Source organism: Oncorhynchus masou, chromosome 29 (assembly GCF_036934945.1).
Source record: "Oncorhynchus masou masou isolate Uvic2021 chromosome 29, UVic_Omas_1.1, whole genome shotgun sequence".
NCBI lineage: Eukaryota > Metazoa > Chordata > Actinopteri > Salmoniformes > Salmonidae > Oncorhynchus > Oncorhynchus masou.
In genome coordinates, this window is record NC_088240.1 from 58,146,756 (window position 1) to 58,166,409 (window position 19,654).

At 40.0% G+C, this 19,654-nt stretch overlaps 1 protein-coding gene across 3 annotated transcripts; it reads right to left on the minus strand.

The window, feature by feature from the left end:
• Positions 1-406: 406 nt before the first annotated feature.
• On the minus strand, positions 407-19,296 carry LOC135520092 (CD2-associated protein-like). 3 transcript variants are annotated; one of them, XM_064945420.1, is made up of 17 exons: positions 19,123-19,295; positions 17,838-17,995; positions 17,502-17,559; positions 15,673-15,782; positions 14,814-14,904; positions 14,655-14,716; positions 14,499-14,544; positions 13,258-13,352; positions 11,444-11,545; positions 10,681-10,732; positions 5,678-5,728; positions 5,345-5,498; positions 4,116-4,281; positions 3,172-3,225; positions 2,727-2,935; positions 2,255-2,318; positions 407-1,938 (listed from the first exon to the last, which is right to left on the minus strand). In XM_064945420.1, the coding sequence occupies exons 1-17, from the start codon at positions 19,124-19,126 to the stop codon at positions 1,900-1,902; spliced, it is 1,515 nt and encodes a 504-aa protein (XP_064801492.1). In that variant the 5' UTR covers positions 19,127-19,295; the 3' UTR covers positions 407-1,899. The 3 variants fall into 3 exon arrangements, with proteins under 3 accessions (XP_064801492.1, XP_064801491.1, XP_064801493.1); XM_064945419.1 differs by lacking the exon at positions 407-1,938 and having other exon boundaries at positions 1,946-2,318; positions 19,123-19,296; XM_064945421.1 differs by lacking the exon at positions 407-1,938 and having other exon boundaries at positions 1,946-2,318; positions 5,345-5,468; positions 19,123-19,294.
• Positions 19,297-19,654: the final 358 nt, after the last annotated feature.

The following is a 19,654-nucleotide window of genomic DNA, read 5'->3' on the forward strand; positions in this document are numbered from 1 at the left end:
CATTTTTAAAAATAGTTTGTTCCCATGGCAGTTTCAGAAGCCCACTCTCTCTAATGTGTTCCAGATGCTCTCCAGATGTGCTTTCCAGCTCACAGACTTCCCGGGCCATGCCAGAAGCATGTCGCCAATGCTGAGGTGGAAACAGATCTATAGGGCTCACTCAAGAGAATACCAAAGCCCTAAACAACAAATACTGATCATCAAATCTCATCAAATATCCGACAGTAAATCTCTCGTTGTTTTTCTTCCTTCTTCCTCTATTTTTTTGTTAATTGTGATAAGTCAACTTGTTTTCAGTTTCAGTGTACTGTAAGTTAATGTTCTGGTGTGACTGACGCAGCCACATTTATCCAGCTGCAAAAGTATAATATCCAACATACCTTCACTGCGGATCACTTCATTTCAGTGTGTTTGTATTTTCAAGGTTTTAATTAGATTCACTTCAGCACCTATTCTCAAAGACATATCCAAAAATGAGAAAAGGGTACATTTATACAGAATTAACTAATATAGTTTTGTTTTTGTGGACTGAAAGTCAACTACAATGCAGCACTGTATTAACAACAGTAATACAAAAGTGCCTCCCAATGGACACATGCAGCATTGCAGAATAGTTGCACAATATTGCTTGCTAAATCACTGGATTATTTTGGACAAGTAATATTTAATATTTAAAAAAAGGCACAAAATAGTTACTCTTCTATACAATGGCAGTTCGCACAAAAGATACAAGTAGTTTGTTCAGTTGACTCATGTTCCCCAAACACTATGCTTCAAAATATTCCCAAACATACCCCAAAAAATAAGAAATATGCTTTTAGATAAAAAAAATAAGCACTGAGAAACATAGCTCACATTCGATCTATAAAACCAGCCCTCTGTATTGTTGGGTGATGTTGTTCTTTCAATGAAATGTACAATATCATCAATATAAAATAAAACACATTTTCTACCCAAAGGACAGGATTCAATGCAAGGCGTGTTAAAGCACGCCGCACTATAACATACTTTTAAAAGTGATTTAGGCTTGGTCCAACGTCTGCAGCATTTGCCATGTAAACGTTGGGGAAAAGTCCCTTAAAAGACACATTGTCAGTTGTATTGTGCACTACGCTATAACCCACCTTGAGTTGAATCCCGGCTACAAAGTATTTTGGTCGATGTATACAAAGCATTTTGGTCGATTCACTTGGTCCCTTGCCAATCAAGTCCTTAATGCCCTCAAACAAAATGGCTGACCACAATCTAGGGCTGGATTCAATCGTTATCGCAAAAGTATGGCGGAAGGTCCGTGTTAAAATGTGAAGTTAAACTTCGTGATTTTGACAATGAAGACCTTTGTGTATTTCCCCAGAGTCAGATAAACTCAAGGATAGAGGTAGTTTTGCGAGCCAATGCAAACTATGCTAACTAGCAATGGCTGGAAGTCTATGGTGTCTACTAGCATGCTAGTAGATACTTCAGGTCATTTCACCAACGCTAGTTAGAAATTGCACTTACGCTAGTTAGAAAATTCCTTCTGACTGCACGCAGGGACATGAAAATGGTATCCATGGGTTCATCTGAATCCGGGGAAGTAGACTTTCCAAAATCCCAAACTATCCCTTTAAAGGTAATTTCCAATGCAGTGTTTAGCATAAATGCAAATGCGGGAACATTGCCTTCAAATGTTTTTATCAAGCTATAAAGGGGATCTTCCACGATACTTCAGGGATACGGATTGATTCCAGGCCTTAATGTGGCCTCAGCTGGTATGTCTGCAGAGGAAGCAGATCTGCATCCTTTCCATCCCCTCTTGCACTCCAACGTCAGGAACATTTTAATTCCCTTTCAAGTTTGTGTTCAAGGGAATGACATAGCAGAGCCTTACTTAGATGTACTGCCCGGTCATGGTGTCAGTTAGGATGAATGTTTAGCCCTAAAACCATGTACCTGCTCCTGCACAGGGGAAATATTGTGTTAATATTCAGCTAAATCAAAAGCTTGCGTTTATGCTCCAAACATTGTATGTTCCACTGCATGCTCAAAACAAGACGTGCTAGCCTCTCACTATTTATTACAATAACAGGGGAGGTTAGCATGTTCTGGGGGTATACTATTTGTGAGATATTTGTGCAATATTTGACCGTTTGCATTTGAACCTCATAGTCATGGTATTGTTTCAAATTTAAATTGCTGGAGTACAGAACCAAAATAACTAAAAATGTGTCACTGTCCCAATACTTTTGGAGCTCACTGTAAATATTCCACGTACCTGCAGAGCCACACGTTTGTTTCTCTCGTCTCTCAGTCCCTCTTTCAGTTCCTGTATGTCTTGTCTAGAAGGAAAGAACATATATATATATATATATATATATAGATGCACTAAGAGGTCAAAGAAGAGTCAGAAAATGAAGGAATGGTTTACATTTTTTGCAGGAGAAATGTAGCCTGGTTAACACATACTGAAGTGTTTCAACAATGGTGAGTCTGGCATTCAGTCTGGTTTAACCAGGCTAGGAGAGATCTAACTGGATGTGTGCAGGGACTTTTTCCTGTCTTTCTAGTTTTACATTTTGCCTGCAGCACCTTCACTAACCGTTTGAGTGTGCGGTAGATTATGCCTTTTATCAAAATAGTTGAAAATAGCTTGGTGGAACAACTGAATAAATGGGTTAATGTACCTGATTCCTCAAGTTTTTCCCCTGGTTATCTAGAAGTCTGAATAAATGGGTAATACTACTTACTCGTGTCTGTTTTGCAGCAGCTCCAGAGCAATCTTCAGTGCCCTGACCTCAGCTTGTAGGCTGTCCAGGCAAGGTTTCTCCTCCTGGGCAGCCCTAGCCTCCACTATAGCCTTGGGTAGCGCTAGTCTGGAGATTACCGGATTACCGGAGACTACCGGATTCTTGGGAGGATGTTCAGGCTTGGATGGTGGTGAATGACTTTCTGCAACCTGCAATGTTTAGACAAGGTATCTCAATGTTTTGTCAAGGATTGACAGGTCTAGGATTCAAACACTTTTATATTAAATCTATTCAATCTCAGTAATCTTATTTAAAGTCAGTTGTTACTATGTGGCTAATTGATGCATTGATGTTATGTTAATTTTGTGTTCTACGTACTTGCCAACAAGGCCTAACATGATGACAGAGTATTCATGAATATGAAATCAAAGTCAATTTTGCAAACCTTCAGCAGTTTAGACGATTTTTCTGCATCTGTCTGGTCCCTGCCACTCAGAGCCTAGGGTTAGAACAGCAACCATGACCTTAATGACGATTCCTTTTGAAGAGTCATTCCTCACATCATGGCCTCACTAACCCTTCATGGCATGCAACTTGTCAAGCCACTTATGAACAGGCCATCTCTCTCTCTCTCTCTCTCTGGGCGGGTGAGTAAAGACTTAGTGGGCCAGATGGGCCACGTCACACGAACAAACAGTCTTCAGGGAAACTCTGGAGGAATGAAATCTAACAAGGGCCACTATTCTCCACTGATATGCCCCTATGACTGTGTTGACAGTGATTCCTTTAGGCAGATATGTACTTGTGGCTTGACATTAGAAAATGACATCAGACTAACCCGGGAATGTATCATCATCTTTATGTTAACCTGGGGTTGTCGGTTCATAATGTCGCTGCATGATGAGTGTTGGGCCACACTGCCCCCCTGTGGATTCAGAGGGGATGTGGAGTACAACGTGCACCTTTGGGCAGATATAGACTGGTGGCGTCATGACACTAGGCAAATCAGGGATTGTAACATGATAACCTAAGGGTTGTGGTTCTACTGTCATGTGATGTGTCATGTGTCATGTGATTAAGCCACATTGTCTCCCTGTGGTCTCAGAAGGAAACATAACTGTGTGGTGTGTCCACACATATGACAACGACACTAACTCAAAGTGACTGTGACAACGTCCATGGATGTGTGACTCTGTCCTAATATGTGATCTGTCCTAAATCAAATCAAATACAATTTTATTGGTCGCATACACATATTTAGTAAATATTATTGTGGGTTTAGTGAAACGCTTCTGTTCCTAGTATGTCATAATATGTACACTGTACAGAGGTGCATTCTGTACCATAATAATATTGATAATAATACAGTATGGTATATTGTTGCCATACCTGTGGACCAGTGACGAGGGCAGATGGGGGTCGTCTCAGTGGGGGTTTGGCTCTGTTGGCTGTGGGGTGACTCAGTTTCTCAGGGGACACCTCCACTCCGTCAAACTGGTCCGAGTTGCTCTCCTCTGTACATTTTGGTGAAAGGGGAGGGAGATCGCCATTGGCGCTAATGGGAGAAAAAAATATTTCAGAGAAATTAAACATTCATTCTTTCAGGCCTACACTGGTTGATTCATAAGGTTAACTTGACCCAAATTGCTCTGATGTAGAGAGAGAAAACTGAAAGAGATGCTTCATTTTCTACGGTTGAGATTCTCAGTGGATGACAATTGCTGTGGTTCAGTGTGGAAAACGTGGTATTCTGTTTCCTCTTGCAAGGTCTTAGAAGCAGGTGCTGATGCATTGCATATTGAAACCTCAGTGAGTTTCTGTTTAGCCAAGCATTAAGACTTCTCCTTTCATCATCCACACCCTCACTAGAACAAACAAAAGACGCCCATAGCTTTTAATAAAATATACAAACTTGTTTGACCTTTGCAAGTATAATCTCAAATTAATTTGACAAATAAGTAATATGCTTTTAGCCAAGGCCACACTGTCATTGCATTGCCTCCAACATGTGACAGTTTATTTAGAAAGAACAATCCGAAAGTCTTTTTTATTCGTCAATTTCCCCTTGGTAAAGACGGCCCTTTTTGTTTTCCCAGTCGTGTGTGTTTGTTCAGGAAGAAGGAGATGGGCTGCTCTCGTCTGTTTAGGCCCACACGGACTCAATCCAGAGTTTCCAGTGCACCGCTCAAGGTTTGGGAATCTTGGCAATTCAGCGTCAAGACATGAAGACTATGTGCTAGAGTAACCTAGGCACCAACCAAAACTCTCCTCCACACTCTCCTTCCTTGCCAGTTTAAAGAGAACAAACAGTTCCTGTCTTGACAGAGACCTTTTGCTTTCTTATTATTTGGCTTTTGCAAGTATATAAATACTAAGGCTTCCATATGAGTGCCTTATTTGTCCATTCTGATCAGTAGCAAAGTCTGAAAGCGATGCTTCAGGAAGAAATCCTTATTTTACAAGTCTCACTATTAACGTTCATACTTGATACTATGGAGTGATATTAGTGTCAACATTGGATTAAGATTGCATTTATGTTAGCACTACTATACCTCCGTACTCTACCCAAATGGTTGGTGTTGACTGAGACAAAAAATGGGTGTTCTAGAGTCACTCACTTGCTACAACCGAACTTCTGAGGCTTGTGCTTCACTGGAGGTGGTAGTGCAGGTCTACTTGGAGCAGGGAGCTTGACTTTGGTTGGAGGGTTGCTTCTCAGGTCTTTAGTCTCTGGTTTCTCATCTGTATGCACATGTGCACATTTAAGCATTGCTGGTAGTAAGCAAACAGCACTTGTAAGTACTTATTAACAACACACACCTCTTTGCAATTGTGAAGCATCATCTCCTCTGTATTTTGAAGTATAATGTAATACAACATCTGGTTAAATGAGACTGCAGATACAGCATGTTGATACTGTTCAATTAAAGTACAGTTTTACTGTATCTTACCTTTTCCTTTTGCAGGGCTGCTCTTCTCCATCGCTGAACCCTCTGCCTTGACTAAAAGAACATTAGAGCACAGAATTCACACCATATTATACACGGCCACAGCTATCTATCTTGCCACTGGTGTGTTGTTCTCTTTGCCATGAGAACGGTGAGTGTACAACAGCATCAAGACCCAGACCTCCGGGGTTAATCATTCTCTGCAAAAAAATTAATTTAACATAATTTAATTCAAATGCAAATTCATATTCATGTAGGGCAGAAACGTTGGTAATTTTCTTCCATTTGAGTTTGAAGAAATTCCAACCAGTATAGTGGCATGGGAAGCCAAGATGCTGCATGTCATAGGAGCAGGCTGGGTCACAGCTGTGTCCAATAGAATCCTACAGAATCTAAAATACTGTAGTTACTGCTCCCAAGAGTCTCCCTTGAGAAGGCCTTGGCTTGGGGGTGGAAATAACTTATTTATCATAAAGGGGATCCCTCAAGTGTGAACAGCTACAGTATGTATAATAGACTTATGGGATTGTCTTTTGACAAAGCACAATATTCTGCCTCTCAATTACCATTAAGTGTTAACCAAGCAATTATAGTGTTTAATAAAAACAAGAAATTATAAACTAGAGTGCACAAAACAGCTAAGTCAATAACAACATGAATCTGCATTATAGCTTTTAGCACATCTCTCAAGATACAGAGGAAGAACATGCTGAGTGTCATGCTGACATGTAAGACAATAAACCACGAAAAGTGACTGGTGATGATGAATTCCACAGACTAAGAGTACCAATAGCAAATCAACGAGAATAGAGCCTACCTTCTTCAAAACACACGTAAAACTTCCTGACCAAGCCCTTCCACCAATGTGAAGCACTAGAGTTGTTGCAGAGTTGCTGCTTGGGCCACTTGTTAAAAGCCACGGTGACAGACAGAGCTCTCTACGGTCCCCCACCCCCTGGCTTCCTCCAAGGCATCTCAGCCAGGTCATGTGACATACTGTATTACACCCCCCTCTCCATCATGGTGTAGGACTTCCTGTGACATATCTGCAACCCCCCAGTGACACTAGACACCAATGGAGTAGTGGGAGCGATGGGGTGGGGTGCAGGGACTCAAGTGCAGAGGCTTGACTCTGGCTGAGATTGTTTTGAGTTGGGATGATATTATCTCCAAATGACTGTTAGGCCTCTTAATGTTTGAACACAAACTCATGCACACAAGATAAGAACGTTTGTGAATGTTCAGCGAGAGTGAGCGCCTCAAAATGTCAAAGGGGCCATGCAGCAATAACAAGCTTCCTTTGAGTATTTGTGCTCTGATTGTATCATTAAAAATAAATTATGTGATTGAAATATTGCATCTTAATGTTGTGTACTCTTCGTATTCAATTAGAAAGGATTCATTTATTTAAAGCTGGGAAGAAACATCCAGCCTAACAGTTAGCGTCTTAAACACAATGTGCACTTTCAGCAGAAGAGTGTGTTTGAAACAAGATCTGGTGCCCTCAGATAAAACCTGCCTGTGCACCACATCCTGCTATGTGTGGCACTGACAGTCTCAAGATTGGACTCTCACATCCTCTTTACTGTTTAAGGCAAAACATGTGTCACAAGCTGTCTGTCCCTCCCCACTGGGAACTAACTGGATGAATCAATGTTGTTTCAATCTCATTTGTCAGCGTATTGTGACACGGAATCTACATGGAAACGACATTGGATTTGCCAGAAAATGCCAGATCATTAGGTTAAGCAGCACCTCCTACTGGATAACTCACGTATAGCTTTGATCTCCCATCCAGGGTTTTAACCAAGTCCTGCTTACATCACCAGTCAAAAGTTTGGACACTCCTTCTCATTCAAGGGTTTTTCTTTATTTGTACTATTTTCTCCATTGTATAATAATGCTGAAGACATCAAAACTATGAAATAACACATCTGTATTCATGTAGTAACCAAAAAATAGATTTTAGATTTTAGATTCTTCGAAGTAGCCACCCTTTGCCTTGATGACAGCTTTGCACACTCTTGGCATTCTCTCAAACAGCTTAATGAGGTATGCTTTTCTAACAGTCTTTAAGGAGTTCCCACATATTCTGAGCACTTGTTCACTGCTTTTCCTTCACTCTGCGGTCCAACTCATCCCAAACCATCTCAACTTGGCTGAGGTCGGGTGATTGTGGAGGCTAGGTCATCTGATGCAGCACTCCATCACTCCCCTTCTTCGTCAAATAGCCCTTACGCTGACAGGAGGTGTGTTGGGTCACTGTCCCGTTGAAAAACAAATGATAGCCCCACTAAGTGCAAACCAGATGGGAAGGTGTATCGCTGCAGAATGCTGTGGTAGACATGCTGGTTAAGTGCGCCTTGAATTCTAAATAAATCACAGACAGTGTCACCAGAAAAGCACACCCACACCATCACACTTCCTCATCCATGCATCACGGTGGGAACCCCACATGCGGAGATCATCCGTTCACCTACTCTGCGTTTAACAAAGACACGGCGGTTGGAACCAAAAATCGCACATTTTGACTCATCAGCCTAAAGGACAGATTTCCACCGGTCTAATGTCCATTGATCGTTTTTCTTGGCCCAAGCAAGACTCTTCTTATTATTGGTGTCCTTTAGAAGTGGATTCTTTGCAGCAATTCAACCATGAAGACCTGATTCACACCTTCTACTATGAACAGTTGATGTTGAGATGTATCTGTTACTTGAACTCTGTGAAGCATTTATTTGGGCTGCAATCTGAGGCTGCTAACCCTCATCAACATATCCTCTGCAGCAGAGGTAACTCTGGGCCTTCCTGTCCTGTGGCGGTCCTCATGAGAGCCAGTTTCATGATAGCGCTTAATGGTTTTTGCGACTGCACTTGAAGTAATGTTCAAAGTTCTTGAAATGTTATGGATTGACTAACCTTCATGTCTTAAAGTAATGATGGACTGTCATTTCTTTGTGCCTATTTGAGCAGTTCTTGCCATGATATGGACTTGGTCTTTTACCAAATAGGGCTATCTTCTGTATACCACCCCTACTTTGTCACAACACAATTGATTGGCTCAAACACATTAAGAAGGAAAGAAATTCCACAAATGAACTTTTAACATGGCACACCTGTGAATTGAAATGCATTCCAAGTGACTACTTCATGAAGCTAGTCACGCCAAGAGTGAGCAAAGCTGTCATCAAGGCAAAGGGTGGCAACTTTGAAGAATCTCAAGTATAAAATATATTTTGATTTGTTGAACACTTTTTGGGTTACTACATGATTCCATATGTGTTATTTCATAGTTTCGATGTCTCCACTATTATTCTACAATGGAGTGGTGGACAAAGTACTAAATTGTCATTCATGAGTAGAAGGTACCTTAATAGACAATGACTCAAGTAAAAGTGAAAGTCACCCAGTAAAATACTACTTGAGTAAAAGTCTAAAAGTATCTGGTTTTGAATGTACCTTAAGTTCAGTGGTGGAAAAGGTATTCAATTATCATATTTGAGTAAAAGTAAAAAGTAAAAGTAAATGCTAGACATGAAATTCCTTATTTTAAGCAAACCTGACGGCACGATTCTCTTTATATCAACCAAGCACAATTCAAAATTACCTTTTGTGATACAGTAAAAGTTAAGTCTATCTTACAAACTAATGTAACATTCATCCTTAAAATTAATAAATCAACCATGGTTGGTCGCTGTGAGGTTTACTGAAACGGTACATTTCTTCTTATGTAATCATATGTTCAAGATAGCATGCATAGGTTGTCGCAGGTCTGTGGACGTCTTCACAATTGCCGTAATAATCTGTTCAGAATTTTAAACGGCATTGACAACTTATTATCCACATTGAAATGACATGGTGTGCCCAGTGGGTCTATTCCTTCATTGAACAACATACAGTCATAAAAACTCAAAAGGGAACTGTGTCTTCGAGATACACCACATAGATAGCAGGTCAAGAGAGGTCAAATTGAAACAGCTTTGAAACTTCAACAATGAACAATCATTTATGCTACCCAACTGCATTGTATGATGCATAGCTATAGATAATTGAGAGGCAATAAAAACGAGCGTCTGAAATAGGGATGATTGGGAGCTTCCATTTACATCATACAAACTATAAACTACATCTAAGCTGTTGGGACATCCGTTAATATAGCTGTGGTTGTGTGAATTTCACCCCCGAAATCACTGAGTATTCCGGGGCTTTCCTGTGTTATATTGCTCTTTAGGTAGATTTTCACTGACATAAGATTTGCCTATGTAGCCTGGACTTAGGAAATGTGAGTGTGTCTGTGGCCTGGTTTGCTAATAAAAACCTAATTGTAGTTCAGTTACAGACAGCCGACAGACAGACAGGCAGAGTGGATGTGCCGTTGTCACTCAATTTTAAAAGGTAATTTGACCCTTAGGGTTGCCATACTCACTCATGCTGAGTATTACATTTTTTTGTGACATGCCTATGTTAATGTCTGTTTTCCATCCACAAGAACAGCATCTGTAACATGCAAAGACCTTGATTTTGAAATATTCAGGAAACAATTTGGACCACACAAAATCTCATATTCAGCTGCTAAAACAACAACCTCACACACCCTAAAACATGAACACCGTGCCAGACTGAACACGCACCACCGTAGATGAAAACAGTAGCAACCGTAGCCATTTCCTCATGTGAGAATTCTCTAATTCAGCTCCCATTAGCATCTCTAAATCACAAGACAATCTATGTTGTCATATTGGTGTGTCACAGATTAGTGTCACCATAGAATTAGGAATTAAAATACTAACACACTAATACTAATTAGAATAGTCATTTAATAGGATCTCTATGGGTGTCACAGTATATTTTGTTGCACCAGTTATTATGTTACACCTCATAAGCTCCATCGTCAGCATCTAAATCACAAGACATTCTGTACTGTCATATTGGTGTCATGGACTAACTGGTGTAACAGTATATGCTGTTGCACTGGTCTCTCTGTTAAAACAGGAAGTTGCTGTATTTACCTGAGCGTCTTTCCGTGCCAAGGCGCGCAGGTGGTTGGCTGGTGTTTCCAGACTGTAGGAAAAGCAACAGGAAACACAACAGGTTGGCTCAGTCTCTCTTTGCTGCCTATTTGCAGCAACACACACCCACTGATTAGAGCACCCATTGACGCGAGCGGCCATTCTTTTAGTCTTTCATTTAAAAATATATATATATATAAAAGTAATACAACTCAAAATAAACTAACACACTTTTTCCACAGACGGAAATGTAAAGTCAGTGACTCCTAAACTGCAGATGTTGAAGAGATCTTTGAGTCAGAAACCTTTATAAGTTAGTTAAGTAAAGGTTGACAGGTAGCCTAGTGGATAGAGCATTTGGCCAGTAACCGCAAGGTTGCTAGATGAATCCCTGAGCTGACAAGATCAAAATCTGTTGTTCTGCCCCTGAACAAGGCAGTTAACCTGCTGTCATTGTAAATAAGAATTTGTTATTAATTAACTGACTTGTCTAGTTAAACAAAGGTTATATAAAAAATATAAGAAAAACTTGACTGAGAATGTATTTTTATGTTAGCCAACTGTAGATAAAGGGCTTTGTTTTTATTGACCTGTTGCGGTCTAATAAATAGCTCATGTTCATTACTGGTTGGTGTCATAGCTGCTTAGGTCAGTGTAATGTAATGGCTAAACCCCCCTGGAATGTGTGGGGGAAATTCCCATTCAAAGGGCTACAGCGAGACTATCCCTGGGAATGTTTCCCTCATTCCCTGCTCTAACTCACTTGGAGACCGTCTATCGTCGGTATCACCATGACGAAATTGTCGGGGAAAAAACCTCTGCGTCCGTTCATCTCTCCTTCCCACCAGCCCTCGTCCTCTGTTTCCTTCAGAAGAAGAGATTGTGTAAAGAGCAACTCAAAGAACTACACACAGATCATAAAACGACAAGTAATCTGAACATCTGAGGGGTTAACACAGGGTCAGGGGAAGCATGGTCATTGCCCACAGTAGACACTATTATTTGATCTTCAAAGTTATCATAAACCTCCCTTTTCCACTTATAATTTAGCAGTGGTGTAAAAAAAGAACTCAAATATCATACTTGAGTAAAAGTAAAGATACCTTAATATAAAATGACTCAAGTAACAGTAAAGGTCACCCTACTTGAGTAAAATACTACTTGAGTAAAAATCTAAAAGTATTTGGTTTTGAATATACTTAAGTACAGTGGTGGAAAAGTATTCAATTGTCATATTGTAAAAATAAAAAGTAAGAGTAAATGCTAGACATCAAATTCCTTACTTTAAGCAAACCAGACGGCATGATTCTCTCTTTTATATAAACAGTGTCAGTCAAAAGTTTGGACACACCTACTCATTCAAGGGTTTTTCTTTTTTTTAAACTATTTTCTACAATGTAGAATAATAGTGACGACATCAAAACCATGAAATAACACATATGGACTCATGTAGGAACCAAAAAAAGTGTATGATGGACTGTCGTTTCTCCTTACAGTAATATGTAGGCTACCTTCTGTTTACCACCCCTACCTTGTCACAACACAACTGATTGGCTCAAACACATTAAGAAGGAAAGATATTCCACAAATGAACTTTTAACAAGGCACACCTGTTCATTGAAATTCATTCCAGGTCACTACCTCATGAAGCTGGTTGAGAGAATGCCAAGAGTGTGCAAAGCTGTCATCAAGGCGAACGGTGGCTACTTTGAAGAATCTCAAATATAAAATATATTTTGATTTGTCTAACACTTTTTTGGCTCCGACATTATTCTATATGTGTTATTTCATAGTTTTGATGTCTTCACTACTATTCTACAATGTAAAACAAGGTAAAAATAAAGAAAAACCCTTGAATGAGTATGTGTGTCCAAACTTTTGACTGGTACTGTGTATATATATAATTATTTGTTTTATAGACCGCTAATGGCACACTCCGACAGTCAGACATAATTAACAAGCAAGGTATTCTTTTTTTTGTGAGTCCGCCAGATCAGAGGCAGTAGGTATGACAACACATTATATTGATACTGAAGATGCGTAAATTGGACTACATTGTTGTCCTACCTGAGCATTTGAAATGTAACAAGTACTTTTGGGTGTCAATGAAAATGTATGGGAGTAAAAAGTACATATTTTCTTTAGGAATGTAGTGGAGTAAAAGTAATAGTTGTTAAAAATTTAAATGGTAAAGTAAAGTACAGATACCCCAAAAAAACACTTAAGTAGTACTTCAAAGTATTTTTACTTAATGTAGTTACTTTACACCACTGTAATTTGGAATATAATTTATACCATCAGATTTTGGGATGGTTTCCCTACTTATGTAATTGTGCATGCTTTGTCATCTAGTGTATTGTGGCACATATTTTCACGGAATTACTCACAAGTCACATAACAGGCTTGTCTGGTTGAAGAGGAGAAAAAAATATTGATGAAATTGTATAACCAGGTTTATTCTAGTCCAAAACTGGAGCATTATATTCTTGATTTTGGCCCCAAAGGGCATAAAGTCATGAAGGTACAGTATATTGTATTGGGGAACATGAATGACAACATTAGTACAAAGACCCAAACCTTGGTGATGATTGTAACAATGTCTCCCTTCTTTAGATTCAACTCGTCCTCGGTCAAGGCTGCGTAGTCGAACATGACTTGACAACATTCTTTCACTGAGTAGACATAATAGAGAGGGGAGCGTTATAAAGAGAACCTAAGCAATGCTTGGCTGGAATAGGTTGGTTTTAAGATTATGTCGTAAAAGTATGTATACCTAAAAAAGAAAGTTACTCAAGTAAATGTGAAAGTCTCCAAGTAAAATACTACTTGAGTAAAAGTCTAAAAGTATTTGGTTCTAAATATACTTAAGTATCAAAAGTAAAAGTATAAATTATTTAAAATTCCTTATATAAAGCAAACTACACGGCACCATTGTCTTGTTTTTAAAATGTACCTCCATTTTTAAAATAGCCAGGGTACACTACAGACATCATTTACAAACAATGCATTTCTGTTTAGTGAGTTTGCCAGATCAGAGGCAGTAGGGATGACCACTTGTTCTCTTGATAAGTGCGTGAATTGGACCATTTTCCTGTCCTACTGAGCATTCAACATGTAACGAGTATTTTTGGTTGTCAGGGAAAATGTATGGAGTAAAAAGTACATTATTTTCTTTAGGAATGCAGTGAAGTAAAAGTTGTCAAAAATATAAATAGTAAAGTACAGATACGCAAACAAACGACTGAAATAATACTTTTTAATAGTATTTTTGCTGAAGTACCTTACACCACTGATCATGACTAACCAATCGAAGAAGAATAGCAGTCCATACATCCATATATTTTTATGAGAAGGATATGAACTGGGAAGCATTGACTTCAACCTATTTGAACCATTAATCTCTTTCCACGTTAAACGGTGACACCAAGCCAGTGTTACTGTCAGAGTTTCTGTGGGCCCACACCCACATAGCCTATTTGGTAAACTGCGGGAATTTACTGACTGTCACATGCCAATGATGTGGCTGTCTGTTCTTTGTGGACACCTGCCTAAGTGGTAGTTTGGTCCAAAAATAGAACACTTGTCACAAGCAGAGGTCTCACTGTTGTTGTAGTACATCAGAACATGTCTATATTCAGTGGAGACAATGCTTTGCAGTTTCATTCAGTGTATCAAAAAGTATCTCCCACAAGGAGGATGAATTTGATGAGTGGTACAAGGATGGGCCTTTTATTTGACAATTTAAAATGTATTTCAGAATGCAGTCCACTCATTTATACGACCTACATAAAGTAGGAATTAGAACTATAGAAACGTACCATTTTTTGGTTTGTTCCTCACACTCGTCCTCTGAGGTAGCTTTGTCTTAACAAAAAACAAATGTATTAAATTAATCAGTGGCATCTCACAACTAGTTTTTCAGGAGAGAAAAAGTCCCATATTTTTTGTATTTTGATTTATATTGCATTCCATACCTCTTTACTGAACATTGTATCTGAGAGTTTGGGTCTGGTTTTGCTCTCGTTATGCTTAACATCTGAAAAAGATTGAGAAGGAAGTTCTATAAGGATATATTGATTCAAGTCCACTCTCAGAACAAAAAAAAGGCCATGTGAAAAATGTGCCCATCCCACCTTTTGGAGAGACAAATATCTCTTTGGTGAAGTTTGATGGAAACGCTCCCACTTTACCACTTTTCATTCCCATCCACCACCCATCTTCAATCTGTCAGGTGTTACAAGAGAGAGGTAAAAGAGAGAGAAGTCAAAAGAAAGAGAAACGGAAATGTAAGAATAGTACAGTGTAGCAGAGCATATTTCACCAATCATCTACATGCATAGGAATTCTCACAACAGGTTTGGTCAGCATAATGTCTACAGATGTAGAATCTTCAATTGATCATCTGGTTGCAGGAGAACTTTCCTGCAACGCAGGAAATTAAAAACCCAGAGTGTATTTGAGGTTTAAAAATGTTTCAGAAGTTTGTTAATTCCTCTATGAAATGTCCAATAATTATAATCCACATCAGTGGAGGCCATATGAGGGGAGGATGGCTCATCATAATCATAACATCATAATGAATATGCATTGCTGAAATGTCTGTGCGACAATTTGGTTATCTGAGCTTTTGGAGGGGTGATATTTTAGTATCATATCTAGCAAGGCAAACAAGATATATGATTTGTGGTTGCTCACTCATGCTCATGCATTTGCTATTAGAGAGATGATGCAAAGAAAGTAAATATGATATGACACTCCAATTATGAAGCAAAAACATAAACATATCTTTCGAAATAGAGCAGCTAATGTTCTCTCCAAGAACCTACAACTCATTTACACTGATACTCTATAGCAGGGGTCTCAAACTAATTTGGGTCTAGGGCCTTGTTAAATTGTCTTGTGGGATATTTGTTTGAGATTCCTTCTCTAGTATGTTTGCAAGTGTTTTCCCATCTATTGATAGTGTCAGTAATGATAAAAGCAACACCGTACCTCTCTGAGGATCTCAATGGTTTCCCCGACAACCAGCTCCAGCTCATCCTCATTCAAGGGACTGTAGGCAAAGGCCACCTCACACTTCCTTGTTTGTTTAATCATCCTTGCTGCATGAGCAAAGCATTGTACCAGCCACATCATTAGTCAAGACTGCTCTTATTGTTGTAAAAGGATAGTTAAAACTAATGATGAATAGAAATTCAGTAGAGAAATTCAGAAGTAAACAAATACAGAAGTCTCAATATGATAACTTGTAGACTCCTGACTCAGAGCATGACGAGAAGAATCAAAGCTTCTTTGTGTTGTAACTAATTGAATCCCTCAAAGGGACTGTGCTGTAACAGTAGACTGTGGTTTTTGTCTGTTCCTTCCTTGTACATTATATATAGTTTGGTGCTAGCAGGCAAGGCTGTATATCTACACAAGGCCTTTAATTACTTGTTTGAGCCTGTCGTGCTGACAAAGTGTGCATGTAACTCGATGAGCACGAACCAAAACACTTCCACATTTCAGTACAAAACTGGGTTCGTGTTTGACAGACTGGGAAACATATCTGGATACAGTTTAAGCTACAGATCCAAGTTATGGGACACACAATAAGCAGAGCGTTATGGGACACACAATAAGCAGAGCGTTATGGGACACACAATAAGCAGAGCGTTATGGGACACACAATAAGCAGAGCGTTATGGGACACACAATAAGCAGAGCGTTATTGGACACACAATAAGCAGAGCGTTATGGGACACACAATAAGCAGAGTGTTATGGGACACACAATAAGCAGAGCGTTATGGGACACACAATAAGCAGAGCGTTATGGGACACACAATAAGCAGAGCGTTATGGGACACACAATAAGCAGAGCGTTATGGGACACACAATAAGCAATAAGCAGAGAGTTATGGGACACACAATAAGCAGAGCGTTATGGGACGCACAATAAGCAGAGCGTTATGGGACGCACAATAAGCAGAGCGTTATGGGACACACAATAAGCAGTGCGTTATGGGACACACAATAAGCAGAGCGTTATGGGACACACAATAAGCAGAGCGTTATGGGACACACAATAAGCAGAGCGTTATGGGACACACAATAAGCAGAGCGTTATGGGACACACAATAAGCAGAGCGTTATGGGACACACAATAAGCAGAGCGTTATGGGACACACAATAAGCAGAGCGTTATGGGACACACAATAAGCAGAGAGTTATGGGACACACAATAAGCAGAGCGTTATGGGACACACAATAAGCAGAGCGTTATGGGACACACAATAAGCAGAGCGTTATGGGACACACAATAAGCAGAGCGTTATGGGACACACAATAAGCAGAGCGTTATGGGACACACAATAAGCAGAGCGTTATGGGACACACAATAAGCAGAGAGTTATGGGACACACAATAAGCAGAGCGTTATGGGACACACAATAAGCAGAGCGTTATGGGACACACAATAAGCAGAGCGTTATGGGACACACAATAAGCAGAGCGTTATGGGACACACAATAAGCAGAGCGTTATGGGACACACAATAAGCAGTGCGTTATGGGACACACAATAAGCAGAGCGTTATGGGACACACAATAAGCAGTGCGTTATGGGACACACAATAAGCAGTGCGTTATGGGACACACAATAAGCAGAGCGTTATGGGACACACAATAAGCAGAGCGTTATGGGACACACAATAAGCAGTGCGTTATGGGACACACAATATGCAGAGCGTTATGGGACACACAATAAGCAGTGCGTTATGGGACACACAATAAGCAGAGCGTTATGGTAGTGGAGGTTTAAAGCCATTGGAGAGTGACATACATTTCCGTAGGCTTCTTGGTTCCCTCTGGCTGTCACCTATCAAATACACTGGCACCTCCTGTGTGGGAAATAAAATATACAAACACACACAAGGAAAAAGCTAATGAGTCAAGTATTAGACAATGGATTGCACATGAGAAATGCACAAACAATAGGCTGGTCAGAGTCGGGGTCAAATTGATTTCAAATCAGCCAAGGAAGGATGTAAACTGAAATAATGGAATGTCAGTTCCTTGACAGAATATAATTTAATTTGACTTCCTTCGTTGACTGAATTGAGATGGTATTCATCCTAATCCTGGGACTGAAGGCAAACTCTTGATGGACATACTGTACCTTGACGAAGTTAGCGGGGAAGATGCCCCTCTTGCCCCTCAGTTCCCCCTCCAGCCAGCCCTCCTCGCTGGGCTTGGTGACGCGCGTCACCACGTCTCCCACCTGCACCGTCATCTCATCTCCCATCATGCCCTCAAAGTCCATCAGCACCAGCACCTCTGAGACACGCAAATAGAGGAGGGGGGAGAAAAGAATATGGTGTCGCAAGTTTCATTCTCTTTTCAAACAGACCTAACAATATTGCTTGAGGAACTGCAGTTATTTAGAGTCATTTAACAAGTAATGTGGCCCAACATCTAGAAGAGGTTACCACCATAGTCTAGTAACTCAAAAACATGAGGAGGGGAAGAGAAATAACGTGGACACTTTTCATACTATTGTGCTGATCCAAACTTTACTGTGCTGGCATGGATATGGTCTTGCACATTGTTCTCTCTTGCATGTTTTTTGGCAACTATGGTAAATAACCAGCTTGTTTGACTCGGCTTGGCTGCATAGTGTGAGAAGGGTAACATCAAGATTATTGTGTTTGAAACATGCAGTAAATCATAGGGGGGGGGGGGAGGGAGCTATTGGTATGTTGTTAAAAGATTTCAGCTTTACTTTTTCTGAATCAACACCAAGGCCTTTGTAAACCAAACCAGTCTCCTGTAGCATATTTGTGTTTGAACAGCACATATGTAAAGCAAGGTAACAGTACAGCACCGGGGCAGCAAAATGGATACCAAAAATTACAGTTTGGAATTTGCCCTGGCATAGTGAAAAGGTTTATGTTCAAGTAGTTTTTAGGCAAGGACTATACAAAACAAAATGTCAGTACCACACACACCCATTGCCTACAACCAACCTGCAAGTAAGAAAATAATGAAAAATGTGCCTTACCCACTGCTAGTACTAGTGCTAACCTGTTTACCTGGCTTTAGGCATTTATGTCAATGGTAGCTATGAAGAAACCCTGCAACACCAAATACAAAAGTATTGTGGATACCCAGAGACTTACTACCTCTTTGCTTTCTGGATAATAAAGAAGCAAGATCAATATCTCTGTTATCTCTTTTCTGAAAAAGAGGGTGTATAATCTACAAACATGAACAGGCCTACATATCTGGTATACTAAAATCCCCTCCAATCGCAAATATTATTTGGGATTACAAAATTACCACACAGTTTCGAAGCTAGAGTTCTTGTCAATTGCCCTGAATGTAACTATTTGACAGACATTGTAAACATTCCCCAAACCCTTGTAAACACTACTGAATGGACAACACAGTTACAATGCACTTACCCATGACTTCTTAGGAAAGCTTTATTCTCTCTTCTAGACTTTTAGGTAATTCCTCTTCAGAGGACAGACAGACACCTCATATGCTACAGGAGGAGAACTGAAAGAAAGTGAGTGCATTGCCCAAGAGGCAAAGCTATATATGGCTAGCCAGGGCCCTCCTTCCCTCTAGTCAAACATTAACATCTACTTCAGGCTAGTCATGACAAGCCACCAGCCAGGAGGAGGACGGGTCAGAGAGAGCAAGCGAGAGAGTAAGAGAAGGAGAGAGAGAGAACAGGTGGGACAGGTTTCTAATTGAAGGAGAGAGATGATAGGCAAGGGTGAAAAAGAACATGACCAATATTGTCAGCTGTACAAGTAACTGTCACACATTGTATGGGGAAAAATACAAGACAGTCAAATACATCAGTGTGACGTAATTGTGTGTGTGTGTGTGTGTGTGTGTGTGTGTGTGTGTGTGTGTGTGTGTGTGTGTGTGTGTGTGTGTGTGTGTGTGTGTGTGTGTGTGTGTGTGTGTGTGTGTGTCTGCAAT